The 21,393-nt window shown below is 43.3% G+C and overlaps 1 protein-coding gene across 1 annotated transcript in view; it reads right to left on the bottom strand.

The window, feature by feature from the left end:
* Window positions 1-1,782: 1,782 nt before the first annotated feature.
* Window positions 1,783-21,393, bottom strand: part of SP100 (SP100 nuclear body protein) — a 70,423-nt gene continuing 50,812 nt past the window's right edge. The window contains exons 19-28 of the mRNA XM_074314727.2: window positions 18,608-18,655; window positions 17,219-17,323; window positions 15,392-15,534; window positions 13,070-13,108; window positions 10,032-10,073; window positions 5,806-5,921; window positions 3,945-4,065; window positions 3,579-3,650; window positions 2,880-3,020; window positions 1,783-2,083 (exon numbers count right to left, since the gene is read on the bottom strand). Of these exons, the coding sequence (XP_074170828.2) occupies window positions 1,961-2,083; window positions 2,880-3,020; window positions 3,579-3,650; window positions 3,945-4,065; window positions 5,806-5,921; window positions 10,032-10,073; window positions 13,070-13,108; window positions 15,392-15,534; window positions 17,219-17,323; window positions 18,608-18,655 (950 nt within the window). The 3' untranslated portion in view covers window positions 1,783-1,960. The remainder of the gene's footprint in view (window positions 2,084-2,879; window positions 3,021-3,578; window positions 3,651-3,944; window positions 4,066-5,805; window positions 5,922-10,031; window positions 10,074-13,069; window positions 13,109-15,391; window positions 15,535-17,218; window positions 17,324-18,607; window positions 18,656-21,393) is intronic.

The raw sequence follows: 21,393 nt of genomic DNA, 5'->3' as shown, positions 1-21,393 counted from the left end.
ACAAGTAAGATGAACTTTAAAGAGTCCAGTTTATCTTTTTTAATTACTTAGAGTAGACTGTGTTATCTGGACATTTATAATAGCTAAAGGAGAAGTTTCTCGATTGTGGGAATGATCTACGGTACAGGCCATGAGTAAGAGAGGCGTATTGGGAGAGGAGAGTGGGCTGTGCCCACACAATCATTCAGAGAACTAGGATGCAGACGGCAATGCCATCTTCAACACTTATCTTCCAAAATTACCCTGGAAGATAAGAGTCAGAAGAGATGTGTAGAGACAAATAGGAAAAGTACGAAGCAGTGGCAATGAGGTATAGAAACCTGGAAAGTGAGACCAAGCAGAATTACCAATTTGAGTGACATTTTCTCAATCTCTGACAATAGGGCTGCAGCAACATTGACCTCTGTAGGTGAAATGCTTCTGGGAGGCACACCCCAATGACCTCAGGTCGGCAGACTCCCACCCAGAGTTCCTGGAGTTCCCCAGGTCATCCTGACACCTTATTACGTGATTTCCTTTTGTGTTGGCTCCTTGTGCACCCACTACGACCTCAAAGGGATTTCATTTCTCTGTTGAGAGGTCAGGAGAGATGACTCTCTGGAAGTGAGTGATAGAGCAGAGCCCTAGGAAGCCTCTATCTCAGCACCGAGAAGTGGCCCAGATCAGGAAGATGCCAAATGTCCATCAACAGGAGACTCACTTTGGAGCCAGCTGGAGACAATTCTGAGGTTGAGGTACATCCCTGTAGTATGTGCTCTGAACCAGCTACCAATATGTATATGGTACTGTTTTTTCTTATAACCAGAATATATTGGGCCTGGGAACCTGTCCAGCTGGGCTGACAGATTTGGCTGATATGAGATGATGCACCCTTTTGCTATTCAGACAGTTTATTACTTACACAGACAACAAAAGCAACAAGAGCAAAGGTGCCAGCTTCCCACATCCTCTATCCCATAGGACTGTACAAAAACCAAAGGGGATGTGGATGACATATGGCTCAACACGAGTGACGGTGGGCATTTATATGGCAGCTAAGCAGTTTTATAGCCTACAGCTGCACCCTCAAAAAAGAGACAGAAGGCCTCAGACCTCCTGAGAACTTGGAATTCGAGGAGAGAATGAGTGGGAAATGGCCTTGTAGCAGCACCTCACAAGCCTGCCATGCTCTCTTGTTCTGGAAGAATCATAGGGCATTCTGCCAAGACTTAAATCAGACCAGCTGCAGTGAAGTCTTGCCGAGGGGGGCTATGTGGAGACATGCAAGGTCATCAGGAAGCCATGACAGAGCCATTCCCCAAGGGAATCAAGAATTGTCAGAGGTTCCTAAGTGAGAAACGCTTCCATCAGCTGTACCAATTGTAATTTTATGAATTGAAATTTGGAAATGGTATGCTTCCTGATGCCATGGGGCAAAAGGCAAAAAAGATGCTATCCTGTATTCAGTACACTTATCAGTGACCAAAATATATAAGTAATAGTAGCTTTACCAAAATATATAAACAACAGTAGCTTTCTATATCCAGCAGCAATCAATAATAAGATATAATGGGAAAAAAGATCACAATGACAAGGAAAAGTATAAAATACCGAGAGTAAAACAAAAGGAAAGAAATGAATTCGTTCTATGTGGGGTGGGGGTTGGGGGGGAGAAAAGAAACCTTTACTTAAGAACCTACATGATTCAAATAAATGGAAGCATATAATATGATCCCTTATAGAAAGACTTAATATCTTCTATTGTAAATTTCACTCCAAATTATTCAATAAGGGAACTTGACATGGCAATTTTAAATTTTATTTAGAAAAATAAATGAGCAGATATGGCAACCAAAAAAAGTTTGTAAAAGAAGTACGATACAATGCTGTTTGCACAGACAGAAGACTCAGTAGGACCTGGCCTGTTCTCTCTCATGTGCTCTCGGAGGCTCTGACGGGTGAAATGGAAACGGACAACATTTTACACAGCACTGGGCTCACACTGAGAACTGCTCTTGCTGGTTGCCTGAATTGCAAAAATGTCTTGGAAATTTTTCTCAAATTTGTCCTCTAGTTGAAGTCCCAGACTGATGAATTTCTTGTTCTGAAAAAGTAAAGACAAAAAGAATAATAGCCATTGCTATTATTGAGCTTAGACTCCCAAAGTTTCAGATAATCCGGATCTTTACTTTAGGCTTCCCCGAATGTCAAGTGAGACTTGATCCAGTTAAGAATAACTCATGTTTCCTGAGAGCTTGATCATTTCTCTTTATCTGGCAGACAGAGAAGCAAAAAGAATACTATACTGTAGTCTAATTCTTCATCGGAAATTGACTGATTGATTTAATTCGAAAGAATTCTAGATATTTGAGTTTTGAACACAGCACATAGTACTTGTAACAGCAGGATAATATGGAAATGTTTGTGATAAATTCACAGTGCCTTCCTTTTCCCTTCATTCTCACCCCTTGAGGCAATACTTGTTAACTTTCTGATATAGCACTAGAGAAGGCCGATGTAAAGAAATCCAAAAATTTAAAATTTGAGAAATTTGATTTGGTATTCTCCTTTAGAGAAGAGAATCACTGTTTGCCTTTAAAATGCACTTCTGTTTCCTGTGAAATGGACTAGGTCTGCAGTCTACCGTTCTCTGTGGGAGAAAACCGATTATCTAGAAGTGAGTCAACTCTGAGGTCCTAGGATACTATTTGCAGTGACACCTCTGGTGTGTTGTTATTTTCCTCTCTGTAGACCACAGGGTTTTTAGAACCCTTCCAGAATTTTCACTTGTGTGGCCTTGCTGCGTGATGAGACGAAGTTGTTACATTTTCCTGATACAAGAAGATGAAAGGCAGAGTGACTTAATTGAAAGAAAAAGAGGTGCAGGGAATGCCAGTTACCTGGTAATATACCCTGTGGTTCTGAAAGATGAGGCGCATGTCCCTTATGAACCCCTTCACTTGGGGGTACAACTTCATAATCAGCTTTTCCTTGATTTTGTTCAACCACATGGACTTCAGTCTCCAAGATGGCACTTTACTCTGTTGACAAAAGTGCCAAAGGACCGGCTGTTAACATGGTTCCAAGTCGACCTTCTGTAGATGCTCCCTGCTGTGGTCTGAGTGTTTGTGTCCGCCCCTGCCCCCCAACTCATTTGTATGTTGAAACTCTAACCTCCAATGTGACCATGTTAGGAGGTGGGGCCTTTGGGAAGTGATTGGGTCATGAGGGTGGAGTGCTCTTGATGGAATTAGTGCCTCCTTAAGGGGACCCCAGAGAGCTCTCTCCCTCTGTTTCCCCCTTGTGAGAACACGATGCAAAGTTGGCAGTCTGCAACCTGGCAGAGGGCTCTCACCAGAATCTGACCATCCTGGCACCCAGATTTCAGACTTCCAACCTCCAGAACTGTGAGAAATAAATCTCTGTTGTTGAAGCCACACAGTCTGTGGTACTTTGTCATAACAGCTTAAGCTGCTAAGGACTGATGAAGCTGACAAAGACATCCTTCAACAAGGCAAAGATAATGGCCTCGTGTACCCATTGGATTCATATCACAAATTGGATAAATGCCAGTTTGGGGTTGTGTTGCTGTTACTTACATAATACGGTTCCGAAGCAAAAAAGGGGCTTTGTGAACAGCAGTAGACCTTCAAGAGGAGGAACTCACATTTCTGCAAAAGGTAGAGGAGATCTTAAGTGAAAAGCAACTTGGAGAGAACGAGCTCTTAAGCCTGCTCAGACAAAACACACAACTCCCACAAGTCCCAAACCTGTGGACTCTGAAAGAAACACAGAGTGGGGATTTCCTTTGGAATGCAAATTTTTTGTGTTAGGTCATGTGATCAAAACAAGCAAGAGACAGCAGCTCGCCTTTGGGTACCATTCCGCCAGCCCCCAGCAAGACTGTGCTTCTTCTCTCAACTAAATAGAAAGGAGGAGGCTTCAGGGTTCACGCTTCAACTCACTAACTGCTCCTCAGACGTCATCGGCCTCTCCAGCACCTCAGACTCCTGGTGACATGGATGACTTTTTGGATAACTTTTCTGAATGGTCGTTATACAGCAGAAGATGCAACTCCATGGGTCCCTGAGAGGAAAGACGTCAAGTGAGCAAGGGCAGGTTCTCTGTGAAGCAGCCACTGTTGTTACAGCTGCTGAAGTCTTCTGTTCAAGAATGACTAATGATTTCCACCTTGTATCCAACTTCTCTCTTGGAGGCCCCTCTGCACTAGAGCCCCGTTTGGGCTCAATTAACAAGGACACCCCTCCCATTAGTAGTGGTTTCAGGGTTGACAGTCTGTTGAGTGAGGTGCCCTGGTGGGTGATGGACTCTCAGTCACCTCAAAACTTAGGGTTCCCCTGGGTGGAAGCCACTGTGAGCGTGGTAATGAGCCCGGGCTGCCAGAGTCAAGAGTGAGAAATCAGTGCCGTAAGCACTGGGGTCTTAGGCCTTGACGAGCTATCTGGCTACAGGAAAAGTCAGGAAACCAGCTCCTGTCTCTCAACTTTGCTGAATAAGCACACAGCACAAGCCATAGGCATCCTCTCCTCTGGAATTGCCATATCTATACCCAGAATCTGTGCTGCGGAGACTTCTTAGAAAGAAATCTACCAACAGAGTGTCAGATATCTTCCATTTGTCCCTAGAGTCATTCTTCACTCCTGTCTACCAGGCTCTCGAGCTGGGAGGCTCTCAATAAGCAGGTTGATACCATGGTTCATCTTAGAGATGCCATTTAGCCTCTCTCCTGGGCCACCGTCGTGCTTGCTCAAGAGGCCCGTTACAGATTAAGATGTGCAGGTTGCCAGTTATAAAAACAGTCACAGGGATGTGAAGTACAGCACAGGGAATATAGTCAATAATATTGCGATAACTATGTATGGTGTCAGATGGGTACTAGGCTTATCACGGTGATCTCTTGGCAAGTTATATGAATGTCTAATCACTGTGGTGTACACCTGAAACTAATATGATATTGTCTGCCAACTGTAATTGAAAAAGAAAGAGGCCCATTACAAAGTACCCGTGGTGCAGGGGTGCGGACTATATGCATGTGGACTCAACAAAAAAGCAAATCCATCTTCTGCCTCTGTAGATTGCCCAACTGCAGAGGTTTACGTTGAATCCTCAGGGTGGCACCAGCCCCTGGGAGGTACCTGAGAGCAGGTGGGTTGCATTAGATTCTTTCCATGATGGAGGGCAATGCTCTGTCCTCCTAGGCATACACACATTCCTGGTAGACATCATTCACTGCCTACAGCACTCACTTGTTACAAAATTGCCTTGTCAATCTCCACGTTAGCCTGCATACCATCTCCTCTGACCAACGATACGTTATACAGCAAAGGAAATGCGGCAGTGGGCTCACATCCTCAGAATTTATGGGTCTTATCATGCCCCTGTGAGCCGGGGTCAGCTGACTTGATAGACTGCTGGAATGGCTTTCTGAAGGCTCATCACAGTCCCAGATTTGCCAGCTTTGTGATGTTCCCATGGCAGGTGGTCTATGCTATACACCGGCAGCTAATGTATGATGTCATCACCCCATCAAAGTATATGGGTCTGGGAACCAAGTGTGGGAGGTGGTGGTGACACTGCTTCCTAATACACCTAATAACCACATGAAGGGTTTTGTTTCCCATTAATCTATTGCTGCTGGCACCGATAAGTAGTTCTGGGTCATATTTCTGGATCCTGATACTTAAGGACCCTGTTCCCTCTTCATCAAGACACATGAAACCAGAGACAAACTTTGCAGACTGAGCGTATGGTGGGAGGCGCTGTACCACAAGAAGGAAGGGCAAGAGGGGGCTGGGTCTCACTAACCTGTCAGCATCTATAGGCTGGATGTGGCATTCCTCATGAAAGGACCTTGAGCAACTGTCACAGCAGAACAGCTTTCCTCCTCCACGGCACACCTCACATGTATTTGAGTTTTGTGGCTAGAAGGGGAGACAAGGTAGACACCACTGGGATTAGTGAGACCCTGGAAGGGACTCGAGAACACACAGCCTTTGCTTGTACCACGGTGACAGGAAATTTCTGCCCTCAAAATATTAAGGAACAACATTGAGCAGAGATTTCAGAAGGCATTCTGGTCTGCACTGGGGGAGGAAGTTGAGGAGGAAGTGGCTGTGTGTTAGATCAGGAAAGTTTTCCTTATAAAGACAGAAATTCTGACATTGAAAGGTGAGCAACAACAATAAAAGAAGGATGAATTAAAGATAATCTGAGCAATTTATTATTCTGCTGGCAAAATCTGGCTCAGGAATACAGTCTTATCTGGTTGTCTACATTGCATCATCAAAATGGACTCATCAAAGAGTGATTTATTGAGAATTTTGTATGATGTATGATGGAATAAACTTCTGAGATGTCACTGCACCCCATTTTCTCAGCCATAAGTTCCCCATGAGTTGAAAGGCCTTGGAAGGAATTCCTGCACTATGGATTCTGTGCCTGGAGGACCCTTGGGCCTGTGACAGTACTCCTAGGTTGGAAAGATTCTGGGCACAGATGACCAGGTGGATGCCAGGGAGGATGGAGCTCTTTGGCTCTGGTAGCCTGGGGAAGATGCCCCATGACTCAGCTTGGTATGTCAATGTGGAGGTGCCATCTCTGAATGGCCAGGGAGGGTGGTAATGGCAACCACTGGGTGCATGGATGACTTGGCCCTTTGTTCCATATGAGGACGATGGAGGAGCCCACAAAATTGATTGAGGCTGTATTTTCCACCAATCTTAATATGTGGGTCTTTCAGCCAGATTAATTTCATTTAGTGAAGTTAAAAATTTGACAGTGTTTTTGCATCTGAGTATTGTGGAATGAAAAAACACATATTAAAAATGATAGAATTTATAGGGACAGATGGGTGGCTCAGTTGGTTAGAGTGCTAGCTCTGGGCAACGGGGCTACAGGTTCGATTCCAACATGGTCCAGCGAGCTGCCCTCTGCAACTAGAATGAAGTCAATGAGCTGCCGCTCAGCTCCTGGGTGGCCAGATGGCTCAGGTGGTTGGAGCGCGGGCTTGCAAGGGATGGTGGGCTGTGCCCCTGCAACTAACAATGGCGACTGGACCTGGAGCTGAGCTGTGTTCTCCACAACTAAGATTGAAAGGACAACAACTAGACTTGGAAAAGTCCTGAAAGTACATACTGTTCCCCAATAAAGTCCCCAATAAAATATTTTTTTTTAAAAAAAGATAAAATTTATAAACCAAAATAAGAATTGGTCAAGGAATGAGCCCATTGGTGGGCAAGGGAAATCACATTTTTTCTTTTGGTGACAATTTATATGGCAATAACATGTGGATCCCTACATACTAACATGTCTATGCATGAGACTTGTGTGTCTGTGATGGAGAAATGCCCAGAAATATTTGGCTCCTCTCCTGGGACCACCTGAGCAGAAAGAGAGCAATTTGAGGAGAACTGTGTGGTGGGGAAACTTTCCATCCAATGGGTGACAGCTCTACACCCAGATGAAAATATTCTGTTCACACTATGGGTTAGAAGGAGGTGATTTATACCAAGTTGTATACCAGACAAGTTCATCAATATAGATGCTTTACTAGGAAGGCAAGATGAAGATAAAGTTATATATGGGAGATACAATAAATATTTATTCTATTAGCCAGGGGCACAGACTTCTAGTTGTTTCTAAATCTGATTTCTTTCTCCTCTTTCATAGCAAGAGCTATTTAGCTGGGTACATGAGTTTCTACAAAAGAGTTCATTTCCCTGTCTCCTCATAAGTAGTGTTAATTCCGAGTCAGTGATGGAAAATGAGTGTTATTCGGCAGCTTCTGGGAACCTTCCATCCTGCAATAAAGGGTATCTCTAAGCCAGTACAATAGACTGTGAAAACAGATGGCTTTGGTTTAAATACTGATTTCTCCACTCTCAGCCTTGTTGTTACTTAATGTCTCCTCACATCAGCTCCTTCATGTTTAAAATGGGAATATTGACATGAATTTTCTCCGAGTGTTGTTGCAAGTATTCAACAAGATAACACATGCAAAGTCCTAGTACAACTGCCGGCAGATATTTAGTGCTTAGTGAGTACAGTTATCATACTGTAAAGATATCACTTCTGACTTTTGATAAATTTGATATTAAAAAATATTTAAACAATGTCTTTAAAAGAATTATAACAGTAATAGTCTCACAAAGCCATGAAATAAAGAGGTAAGGTGATTCAAGCAAAAAAAAAAAAAAAAAAAAAAAGGAGGAATTCACATGCTCATGTGACAATCTAGGTACAAAATTGGGGACTGGCCCACCCAGTGACAGATAGATGGGTGGTGAGGAAGTGGGAGGTGACAGGGAGTGCCCCTTCTTCCTTCTAGAAATACTATGCTTTGTTTTGTGACACTCTACTCTTTTGGAATTTCTTCCTAACATTGGCCTCATTCTATTCAGTTTCCTCACTTAGAACGTTGGAATTCCTTGGGGCTCTGTCTTACCTCCCCTGCTCCTTTCACCTGGTTGACCACAGCTACTCTCATGACCACGCCCACCACATTTATCCCCAGACTTTAAGACCTGTGTCTCTGGTCTCTTTTCCAGCCTCCAAACATCCACAACCTACCTTCCATCATCTCCACTTAGATGTCTTTCATTGTGTCTAAAACCCATCCTGTCCCAACCCTATTCCTTATCTTCCTGTCTCCAATCTGCTCCCCCTTTAGTGCTCTCCTTCTCACCAAGCACCCCATCATTCACCCAGGAGCCTCGAAGTGCATCTCCCCATTCAGATATCCAAATCCATCACCCGTCTTGCCAATCTCAATTTTTAAATATGTCGACTCATTCTCAGTGCTTCTGTGAGGTCTGCTGCTACAAGGATATTGAGCACCTAATCATAACACTATCTTATTAGCCAAAGAAAAATGGCCTGCCATTTGTGTTACAAATCATAGCAGTCAGAATATCATCCCTGGGCCCAATGAGGTCAGGTGAATTGGGATATATTCAATTAGTAAATTTTCTTCATTTATAAATTCAATATAAGAAGAGACCCCAAAGTCACATATATGAGGAAATTCAAAGCTGCAAGATGTCTCTTGCCCACGTGCTCTCTTTCAGTAGGAAAACTTGTGCAATGGCCTGTTCGGGACATCCGTGGGCACATCCCCACATGGACCTGGGTTGCCCTGGTATGGGGCCATGTAACTATTTTTCCTTTTTGTCATAACAGTGAGACTCATGGATGCTGACCACTCTTTTCAGGCTGTTAGGTGAAGGTTCCTGAACCTTGGGCATCTGTGGAATGACTTGGCCTCCTTCTAATAAGAACAGTGACTACCTCAGCTTTTACCTCCAGCCCAGGGCAGAGAGGCCATAGACAGACCACCCAGTGTGATCCAAGTCATGATGACCTGAGAGGTGGCCATGTCACTGCCTACCTCTCTAAGTGGCCTAGGATGCCCCACCCACCTCATTAGTTATGCTCCTATCTTAAACAATGAAGTTGGAATGGGCTACAGGGGTGCCATAAGGGACCCACTTGCCCTGAGCGCATTTCTCTGCAGGACTCATGACAGAGCCCACACTGAGAACTCGCCAGCTTGGCGGGTCTGTTCCTTCCGGCTGGCACATAAAACCATCTTAGCTCTGCCTGCACCTTGGAGTGGATGTTTGGGCTTTCCTTTCCTTCCCTGCTGCCTCATTTAAAATGCGGCTATCCTCTCAGGTTTGCTCCTTACTCCTAATCTGCAGGCTGGCCCTGCCCATTACCACCTCAAGTCTCAGCTCTAGAGACCTCAGTGCTCCAGACCTCTGCTTCCTATGCTCACTTTTGAGGGGAAATGAGGCAATGGGCAGGTTTTGCTTTCCCTTCCAAATGGAAAGGATGCTTCCACACTGAGGCACCCAACCCCAGAACCATCTACCTGGTGTGGGTGATGTGTCTGCTGTTTCCTGCTTATCACACAGACACATGCTCTGACTGAGTGTGAGAATGCTTCAGGGAAATGCATCAATGACACAGATAATGTACTGAGGGAAAAGGCCTGGATTGTTCTGGAGTTACAGGTAGGAGTTAATACTTACATAAGGGTCAATAAAGTCATCACTGTGAAACTCTGGTGTTATCTATAGAAAAGAGAGAAAGATTGAATGACAACATTAATATGAGTTTTCATTAACCACAGAGTAGAGCAGAATTCTTTATGTAAAGAATTCATGCCTGTGTTTCATATCTGCTTTTATGGGTCTATATATCTAACCGGAGAATTTAAGAAACCATTAAACTATGTGTCGGTGATAGTTTGGCCCAAAGCAAGTTCTGTTCTCTGGTTCTCAGACCCAGGGAAGGCTTTTGTGATGCCATGTAGGGAGGGAGTATGGTGTTGGTTTCTGCAGATGGCATTGGAGCTGCAATGCGAGAATCAGGCTGAGGACTCCTCACCCACAGTTCCTAGTGACCACAGGGCCCAGATTTCTGGATGCCATGCAAGTGTCCCTGTGAACTCCGTCACTTTCTGCAGCTCTCCTGGGGCATAGCCCTAAAGCTAAAATGGGTAAAACGCTACAGTGCTGCATCTCTTCTTCCTGAAGATAAGCACCTCTCCACTTTCTCCAGAATCCCAAGTACTTGCATTGACCTTGGGTATCTATGAATGATCTGGCCTCCTTCTAGTCTGGAACAATGATTGCCTCAGCTTTTACCTGTAGCCCAAGCAGAGACGCCACAGACAAACAACTCTGTGTGATCTAAGACATAATGACTGAGAGGTGGCCATCTCACTCCGTGCCTCTCTGAGGGCTTAGGACCCCTACCCCACTCCATTCATTATTCTCCCATGTTATACAATGAAGTTGAAACAATCCTTTAGGTTTGTTGTTTTGGCCTCCTTGCCATTGGACAAACATATCTCTTGACTCTGAGTAGTTGCTCCAGTTATTTGCTTAATGGATATATAAGTGCACGAACAAATGAATACTGTTGTCACTTGGAGAGAGGTTTCTTATCAGCCAGTAAATGATCAGCGTGGAGTTTTATATCTTACTATGTTGGAACACTTCAGTCATTACTAGTGGGTTTAATAGGAAACTTATGAGCAAGGAAGCTGCCAACAGCACCACCTGCCATTTGGTGCTAAGAGTGACACAAGTGCTGCCATGAGTGGCCGGCGGCCACCATGAGTGGCTGGCAGCCATTGCGAGTGGCTGGCAGCTGAGAGCCTCTGTGAGCTGCTGTGAGCAGCCGACCACCTCAGCTGGGGGGAGCGCAAGGCTCATAACACCAGCATGGGCCAGGGAGCTGTGTCCTACACAACTAGATTGAGAAACAATGTGGGGGAGGCGGTTGAAGGGGGAAAACAAAAAGAGTGACATAAGTGACAGAAGCCAGGGGACTGGAGAAGGCAGAGAGCCTCTGGGAAAACCCTCTGAGAAGTGCGGTGGTCATACGTTAGAGCTGTAAGCCCAGAGGGAACCAAACGAGGATGCCTGTGATGAGGGATGAGAAATGGCCAACTCAATTGATTAACCCAGATTGAGTTACTCTTGACTTCCTAGGACTGGGTAGAGATGTTTGGTCTTAACAGATCAAATAATGTCTCTTTCTCCAGAAAACCCAGTGGATACATAACCTATACTGAATTTCTCGCATAAATTCAGTGGAGCATGTAGCCCCAGAAACCAACTTTGTGAAGACTGCAACTTTCTGGTATGGCAGAGATAGTCAAGGTCATCTCTGTCAAAGGTAAGGAGAATGGCAGCTCTTCCCTCTCCTTTCTTCACCTCACAGGTTCTCTCTCACACCCAGTCTTGGAGAAACTATGGAAGGCATCAACTATCTGACTGCTTTCTCTGGAATTCACACAGCATGACAATCAGTGGTCGATGAACTCCATGTACTACTTCAAAGAAAATAGAATTCATCTATTTTCTCTAAAAGAAATTCTCTAAAAGAAAGAGAATTCATCTTCATAGATGGAACTGAAGTCTGCAAAGCCCCTTGGGTGGAGCCAAAGGGCCTCTCGACAAAGGAAAAGCTTTTCCAGGTCCACAGCCTCCCTCTCAGGATGCACCTGCCTCCCAATCACTCTATTCTCTAAATGTCATCTCCATAAAGGAAATACAATTTCCCTTGAAGACAGAGCCCTTGGAGAAGGACTTCATGTGAATGTGTGCATGTGAGGGAGAGGAAAGATACAAAAGAAGGGGAGAGAATGTGATTTTGGTTGTTTGCTGCAGCAGGTGACATATGGCTATATATCCATTCCAATGGGGAATTCTCCCCTACATTAGGTCAGCTAGAGTGACCATGAGACATTTCTGGGGAAACTTGCTTCATTCTTATTTCATTAAAGCTCAAACCCAGAAAAACCAAGGAAAAAATAGTGTTGCAAAGATAATAGTCATTAAGTGCAGTGTTTTGTGCCTTTCAAAATCATGCAATTCCAACTTAAGCCCCATCTTTTATGTTCAATTTTAAGACATTATGGCATTCTTATCTTTTTTTAAAATCATATATATATATTTAAAATATATATATATTTAAAATATATATATATTTAATATATATATATATATATAAAATATATATATATATATATATATTTTTTTAATTATTATTTTTTAAAATTTTTATTGGGGAATATTAGGGAACAGTGTGTTTTTCCAGGACCCATCAGCTCCAAGTGAAGTTGTTGTTTTCAATCTAGTTGTGGAGGGCACAGCTCAGCTCCAAGTGAAGACATTGTTTTCAATCTAGTTGTTGAGGGCGCAGCTCACTGGCCCATGTGGGAATCGAACCAGTGACGTTGGTGTTATGAGCACTGTGTTCTAACCTACTGAGCCAACCGGCTGCCTCGTCTTGTCTTTTTCTAAAATAAACATACAGTGTCAGTTCTGTCTTATTATCTATTTAAAGGATTATTCTTACCTCTATCTCAAATATTTTCGTGCTCAAAGAAGTCCTGGCCTTCCATACTGTAATGTTTGAAAGCAGCAAGTTTAAAAGTACCATATTATAAAATCAAGTTTTATTAGAATTGGTTAATTTAGAAAGTATCAAATAAGGCCAGAGAGATGAAAAAATCAACAATATGATAGATGAGAGTAGGTCATGTGATAATTACCGTTTTTCTTGTTCTTGGTGGGTTTGATAGAAATCCTTTCTGAAAGAGAAGTGAGATTAATATTATGATGGGTCCTCGACTTTGTACTTTTGCCCTTTTTTTACTTTTTTGACCTTGGTATTTCCAACTGCCTTCCAGATATGTCCCATTGTTAACAACACACACTCAAGAGGTGTCTTCATGGACAATAACCTCCCAATCCAAATCTGTAACAAGTTGCACTCTGTTATCCAGACTCAGCTTTAAAGTCAGCTTTAAAAACTGTTCCCTCTCAAACATATATATTGTATGTAACCAAACTAACCAAACCAAGCCAAACCAAACAAAAAACAATTGCACCCTCTCTCTGTTCTCCTTATAAACTCTTGCCAAGCATTCCTCTACAATCTCGTCTACACCCGCACTTCCTTTCCGTTTCCCCTAGGACCCCTCTAGCTTGTGTCTTATACTTCATATACTATAGCTACTCCGGGGGCACATATTTGGTGAGTGACTGACTGGTGTCAGGCCCCACCAGTGACATTGGACGCAATGGTGTCCAGGCCATTGGGAAGACAAGTGGGAAAAGCTGGCATGTGATGGGTAAGGACAATAAAGTGCAAACTGTGCTTTCAGAGTATTTTGGATTCCAGAGGTGGGAGAGTAGGGTAGGCTGAATAATGGCCCCCAAAGATGTTTCTGTCCTAAGCCTCAGACCTGTGAATATGTTAATTTACGTGGTAAAAGGGACTTTACAGATGTAATTAAAGACTTGAAATGGGAAGATTATTCTGATTATCTGAGTGGGGCCAGTGTAATTACAAGGGTCCTTATAAAGGGGGAAGGATCAGAGTGAATAGTAGGAGATGTGGTGACAGAACACGAGGTTGTAGTGAAGGGGCCATGAGCCAAGGAGTGCAGGTGGCTTCTAGAAACCGAAAAAGGCAAGGTACAGATTTCATTCCCTGGAATGCTCCCTGCTGACACCTTGACTTGAGAGCAGTGAAACTGATTTCAGACTTCTGTCCTCCAGAACTGTGAGCTAACAGATTTGTATTGTTTTAAGCCTTAAGTTTATGGAAAGTTGTTACAGCAGCAATAGGAAACAAATAGAGTGAGTTTAAAGGACTTCAGAGAATGTGCTGTTTGCGCTTGGCAGGTTGAGTGGGAAGGTATCAGTCAGAAAGGTGGTGAAGGTCATTTGAGGTTCCCATGGCTTCAAGCTTTCCACCCTCCAACCCATGTCGCATTCTCTGATGTGATTAATACTTCTGAAGCACTATTTCAACTATGTCAGTCCCTAACACAAACCTCCCATGATTAAAGGAAGGGTTCACTCTCCTTCCTCTGGCCTCAAGACCTGTACAATTAGCCCAGCCCAGGTATCAAACCTCATCACCCACAACTTCTTGATATCGTGGGGAGGATTTTCAGGCCATCCTTTTTATGTAGAACGTGTTGTTCCTACATTTTTGTAGGAACTATTGCCAAACTTATCAAAACTATTCTTGTTTTAACATCCGGCTCAGTGGAAACTTTTCCATGAAACTATCCTCGACCTCAAAGTCAGAAATGACCTGCCCTCCCCCAAGACCCTGCCTCTCTTCCTGAGGGCGCCTCTCCGCGTGCAGTCCTGTGGTTATCAACGAGCAGCCTTCCTCCTGGTTAGGGACTGACCTTACAGACCCTGTCACTTTAGACGTATCTCAACAGATATTTTCTGAGCAAAGAGCTTTTCTGTATTATTAGAGTGGTGCAAAGAAGGGGCTGTGTTGGGGCATGTGATAGAGTCAGAAGGCACAGGTTTATCTGCAGTTAGAGATCTGGCCTGTTTTGTCCACATCAGGGGGCTGATCTGAGGAGAGATATTTAAAAATGCAATTTATTTATATTCTCTTTCAAGGATGAATGTCAGACGGCTATCAAAAGAAATTATGTTGAAATATTCTGTAATCCAGGAAGCATCCGTACTGGTGTGTTATTTCAGATACATAGTTCAGCTACGCTACTTTAAACATTGGCCCCCAAAGCCTAAAACCCTTTCCCCAGTTTAAATTACTTTCCTTTGACCAAATTACACAGTGGCAACTTCTGGTGGCAGAGTCAAGGTCACAATTAACTGTCCTACCTTCAAAATGATAGGAGTCCATGCACTAACAGATTAAGTTGTAATAAAACCCAGTCAAGGTATTGCCTGAGTGGGATGTTAGTTATAATATATGCATCGTGACCAGGGCAAGGGGGATTATGATGATATTCTGAAACTGGGAAATTCTGTTACAGCTTGGAGTTGGTGAACTGTGACACCATTACCTTGATTGCAGCCCTTTGTCATTGGAATACCTGAATCAGGTGCTTCAGGGGCCAGCCACCACAGCGCACGCTCAGCTTCCAGTTCTTGGCTTTTTCATGGTTTCCTTCAATTTCGAATTCCCTGAGGGTGAACTGCTTCCCATCCTCAGTCTCTATACACTTCTCGAGCACTCCTGTGAGACCAAGACAAGATGAGCTCCCTTTGTTGCCAGGCAGTGCTCCCGACTGTGAAAATCCCAGAACTGAGCCTCCCATCACGTGGTTCTGGGCCCCCCATTTTGGGCTCAGAATCAGCAACACAGAGGAGCTGGGTTCCCTCTCAGGGGCCCCACAGCAACCTGAAAGGTGAGGGTAGAAGGGGATTTCCTGCCATGGGTACACATTTCCTTGAACTTTGAGAAGGACAATAATTATTATCAACATTTACTTTTAAAAAGCATTTCTCCACATTCAAAAGAGAAAAAAGAATGAATGGCTCTTAAGAAGAATGAGCAGGATTCTTTCCCTTCCCCTCTCTGAGACCCAGGATAGAGAGGCTGAACTTCAGAGGGGACAGATGAGGGCACACAGGTGGCTGTGTGGCAGCTGCCAGCACCGCACGTCTGCCTTGTTTTGTACCTTATTGATCATTCAGTTAATGGCGATCAATTATTTCTCATATTTTGGACTCATGGCTATTTTATGTTTAAAGTAATTATGGGAATGTTATGTAGTGGGAAAAGTTAAGTTACTCATATGCAATGTAGTCATAGGGCAAACATTTATACTTGGTACCTAAAGAACTATATTCTGGGAGGGGGCAATCAAGCATATCAGATGAACATTTGCGCTGTACTTTAACAATTATAATTTGCAAATTATTTTATATCTGTCCTTCCATTTTTTTTCTCAGAATAATATAGCGAGGCCAGTTTTATTGTTACTCCTATTTTGTACAGGAGGAAGTTTAGGATTGAGAGAGACTGAGTAGCTTGGCCCAGATGAAACAGACACTCTTGGTATAACTGAAATTTGAAAAAAAAAAATCCCGATTCTAAATCCTGTTCTCCTCTGGTTGGCACAGGCCTTCCAATTGCTACAGAGAATGGGGCTCTGAAGTTGCTGCTGGATTTCTCAAATGTGTACATTTCCCACCCTTATATTGAAGCACTTGCTCTTGTATTAGGTGAGGGATGGGCATCGCATGGACCTTTCCCATGGGGGAAAGAGGAGGCGGCCTTCTAGGCTAATGTTTATGAATTTTAAAAGTCTGGAAATTCCATCTTTACTCCAGCCTGTCTGGGATGCTGTGCTGAAAAGAGCTAATAGAGCAGACCCGAGACTGCTATCTTTAGAAATGTCTGCTTTCAAGGCTGGCATTCGAGGACCTGGATTTTGAGAGGGGTCCCACCATTCTAATATGGTTTATGTTGGCTACCTGCTTCCCTTCTGGGAGTCTGGAACTGTAGCATGTGCTAGGCAGAGGGGACCTATGTCACTAACTCCTGACAAGAACCCTGGACTATGAGGCTCAGGGCAACTTCCTTGATAGATGATATTTCACACATGGTGTTATAATTTGTTTCTGGAGAAATAACTGTGTCCTATGTGACTCTACTGGGAGGGAACTCTTTGAAACTGGCAACTGGTTTCCTTTGGATTTTGTCCCATGGGCCTTTTTCCTTTGCTGATTTTGCTTTGTGTCAATTTAATAGATCATAGCCATGAGTTCAACTATATGTGAGTTCTGTGGCCTCTTAGTGAATCACCAAAATGGGGATGGTCTTGGAGACCCCGACACAAGTGTCTACCCCCTGAACAATATATTATCCACATGGATAGTTTCCAGTTGAAAGTGTAGAAGAGCAGGAAATCCACCTTGTTTCATTTTCTCCTTATGCAAAATCCCCTTCGCCTGACCACAGGTCACAGGAAGTGTAAGCGGTCGAAAATCCATATTTTTATCTCTGGGAATTCTTGGAACTGCAAGAAAGCATCATTATTATTATTTTTCATCATCTTCCTCTTCAATGGTGCCCTCTTTCTCCTCACCCATCTTGAGATTCTTCTTTTATAACTTAAAATGTATTGGAGGGAGTTTCCCCATGAATTAGTTACATTTCTAGATCTCTCTTTTATGGCAGATTAGATACATAAAGATAAGGTCATCTCCACTCCCACCCTCTGAAATCCTACATAAAGTCCTCATGTGGAAGGATCTGAATTCCCAACCTGTTGGCCAGTGACTTCCTATTGCACAGTGACGTCCTCCTGCTGGTTTTGAGGACGGTTTTTAGTCATATCATTGTTTTGAAGTTCTGCAGATGGAGGAACAAGCCTCACCTTTTAGCTTTGTTTCCCCATTTGAGGCACCCCCTGGGGGAACAGAGAGCAGGGTGGCAATGGGGCCGTAGCAGGGACAGTCTCTGTCTTCCCTCCTTGCTCTCTGCTTTGATTCACTTCTCCTTCACGTGAGCTTTCTCTGTGGCTTTCACTCTGTGAAGCTCAGGGTGGGGTGTTCTGGAAGGAACTGCACGTCCTTTGCAGGGGCGGGGGGGAGGTGGCACTGGGCTGTGATTCTGCTGAAGCAGGTGTTGAAAGTCTTAAAATGAACTTCAGTAGCTGGAGCACCTGCCCCTGCCCTTCTGGCCAACACTGAGGGGGATTCATTAAAGACACATGCTGGGGCTTCTCTCTGGGATGGGTGGGTGTACTGCCCCTGGGCCTTTTAGAATCAATTCTTTTAGAGCTAAGGTGGGACTGGAAGTCCCTTCCGTTTAATTTGCCTGCCACCCACCCATTTTCAGAGCAGCAAATTGAGGCAAAAAATAATAAATGACAAGCCCAAATCACAAAATCAAAGGAAGTTTAGGAATTAGGACACAAGTCCTGTAGGACCACCCAGCGTCCCCCTTGGTGGGGCATTCGGTGGCTCTCTATGTGGGCAAGAGAAGGGTCAGCTAAATAATAACATGTGAGTCACACACAACTTCCTTAAAAGTGATCGGTGCAGTGCAGGGAGACCTGCACAGGCCCAGGGAAACCTGTGCTCTCACAGATCAACTGGCTAAAATCAATAAAGTGGGTGTTCTCACCATCCTGTTGTGCTGTCGAAACTGACCAAGGCTGATGAACACCCTAGTGTTTTTTATGGCTCTAAAAGCCAATTAAGGAAACTGATCACTCAAAACACAGAGTAGAAAATAAAAATAAAAATGTAGATGCTTAATTATTTAAAGTATATTAATCACTTTTTTTTTTTTTTACCTCTTTTTCTTCTTCTTTTTAAAGGCCTGCTGTTGATTGTTTTTATCTCTAAAGGGAAAAAAACATAACATAAATATCTCTTGTTCATAACATTGTATTGCAAATAACAGTGTTTTACAAAAGCACCATTGAAAGAAAAGGTTTTCAGGAGTCTGTTTAGTACTTCACTAAAACTATCAAATGCCTAGATCTGGAGTTAGAAACTTTTTTTCTGTAAAGGACCCGATAGTAAATATTAAGGTTCATGACCTCTGCTGTGATTACTCAACTATGCTGTTGTGTTGCAAAAGCATTCCTAGGTAACATATAAATGAAAAGAGGTGGCTGTGTTCCAATAAATCTTTATTTACAAAACAGTGGGCTGGATTTGCCCCGTGGGCCATAGTTTGCTGAACCCTGGCTCAAACATAGTTATAAAGATGATACTTAACTAAGATTTATTCTACATTTCTTTTACTAATATCTCCAAATCACTCCAAATAAATTTGAAAGAGTGTTTTTTTATCTTTCCCAAGGAAGAGAAGAATAATGAACTCAGACATGGGTTGTACCAGAAACTCTCCTTAGACCTTACTTCTACTAACTTATGGTCACATTATTATTTATAAGGACTGAGGTGGGGTTTTAATATTATTAGGTAATTATTAAGATAGAAGACCCAAGAATAGTTCAATACTTCATCCTTAGAACAAATAAATAAGATAGGGACTAATACTATCCTCATCTAGTAGATGAGGAAATAAATATGCACCGATAAAAATACAAAATAAAGTATTGAAGATTTCCTTGGATGAAGCAACAGAGATAAAAGGCAGCAATATATGGCCTCAAGGGAGACCTAATGTGGGCTCTACTGATCAGATAGTTGCCACAAACCTAAATTTGAAAGATTTTTGTACTGAAAATAGTGGCAAAATTATGCAAAGACTTCACACCAACCCAATGAAGAAGGACTTAACAGAAAATGATGCCCAAGGTCTACAAGCTGTGGAGTAAAAGATGACGCAAAGGACTGACACAAACATGGCCCAGAAGATTGCAGTATCCCCCTGGCTGGAACCTGAGTCTGTTCATCAGTAGCCATTATTGGCAAACATACATTCTCTTGCTCTTCGTTTTTCTCTATTTAAATCCTTCTGGGACTAGTGGGTGAGCTTTCATTAAAACCTTGAGGTTTTCAGACAAACAACTTCAGGCAAACAAACAGAAGCTCCGTGTACTCTAGTTCAGATCTCAGCATAAAGAAATTCGGGCAGAAGAGCAAATCATATATATCAAAGTGCTGATGAGCTTTGCTTTAAAATGGTACCATGTGTGTTACCATGTTCCAGCGCCTTGTTATCTTACAAACAGGTAGTAAAATGCCTGGGCAAAGTAGGGTTTCACTAGTCTTGGGTCTTCTATCTTAATAATTACTTAATAACACCAAAAACCCACATTACTCCTTATAAATAATAATGTGGTCAGAAAAATTGAAAGCAGTTTAAAAATAATTTTCTTAAGAGTTGGGAGCAATCATTATGGGCAAAAAGTTATATCAGGATATCAGGTTGCCTCAGAGTATCAGCAGAGGCCTCAGTATCCAAGAACAATGCAACGGGAGCCCCATACACCTAAATCTTAGAGAAAAACACTAGTCTAGCCCTGCTGCACAGAACGTGATAGGAGAAAGTGAGTCTGGTTCTCCAGCACAGGTTTTCCCTACCTCCAGGCCTAAAGAGAGAGGCTACATTCCTTTCTGAGAATTGTCAGACACCAACCCTTAAGCCAAGAGAGAAGGTGTTAAAAGATCTAGTAAGAGATGGACCTCTGCCCTTGAGGATGTCAAAGAAGGAGAGACTATTAGACTCATCCCTAGGAAATGTAAAGGTGAAGGTCATGGCTAGAGCATTCGGCATTGGGAGAAAGGCTGAGCTGGGAGCCAGCAAGGGAATTAATAAAGAAGCTAGATTTCCATGGCCTGCTGGGGGCTCTGTGAATGGGACCTGAATTGAGTGTTCTTGAGAGATACTCTGCCCAAGAGAACCACCTGGTGTGATGAAGTAACTGCAGCAAGGGTGCAGACCTTCCAGAAGGACCATCCAATGTCTTAATTCCCAAGCAAGTTGGCCACCATTCAACTACTAAGAGATGGTAAAATATATTGCTTCTGCTATACTAGTAGGAAATTTCCAGCCAAATCTTCCCCTCCCCCCAGTTTTGTGGTCAGAGAAAGAGTTGTGGACTGTAATTTGTCTATAATTTGACACATTTGTCTGAATTTGAGCCAGGAACTGGCTGAATGGGAAGCAGGATCACCATGCGGCAGCCTAACAAGAGATAACAGCAGCTTTCTCCTGGCTGAAAGGAAGCTCAGTGGAGTTCTAGAGTCATCTGTAAATTGCACAGGGAGGAGGCTTTGCATCTTATAACCTCTGTGGTGTAGGGGGTAGGGTGAGGAACTGAGAATCTGACATAGAAATGGACGTAAACGTCTTACAATTTACTTCAGGATGATGAGATGCTGTTCCTGCCAGCCCAGCCAGAGACATCGGGAATCTATTAAAGCTTTGGGGATCCATTAAAGACATTCCTTGGGCTCCCTTTTCAGGATGCAGAAGAGGAAGCTGTCCATGGTTCAGTGGGAGATCCACAGGATATGAAGCTGTGTGTGAACCTTGGATGTGCCTTGGAGTGCAGTGAGTCTATTATTATGACTACTTATCATTATTTATCTCACTTTACAGATGAGTAAAGTGAGGCAGAAGAGGTGAAGAAACAGACCCAAGTCCACATGATTACCTCAA

Source organism: Rhinolophus sinicus, chromosome 17, assembly GCF_057876585.1.
Source record: "Rhinolophus sinicus isolate RSI-liver-muscle chromosome 17, RSI-T2T, whole genome shotgun sequence".
Classification (NCBI taxonomy): Eukaryota; Metazoa; Chordata; class Mammalia; order Chiroptera; family Rhinolophidae; genus Rhinolophus; species Rhinolophus sinicus.
The sequence above is the reverse complement of the archived record's forward strand: the minus strand, read 5'-3'. Positions and strand labels throughout refer to the sequence as shown.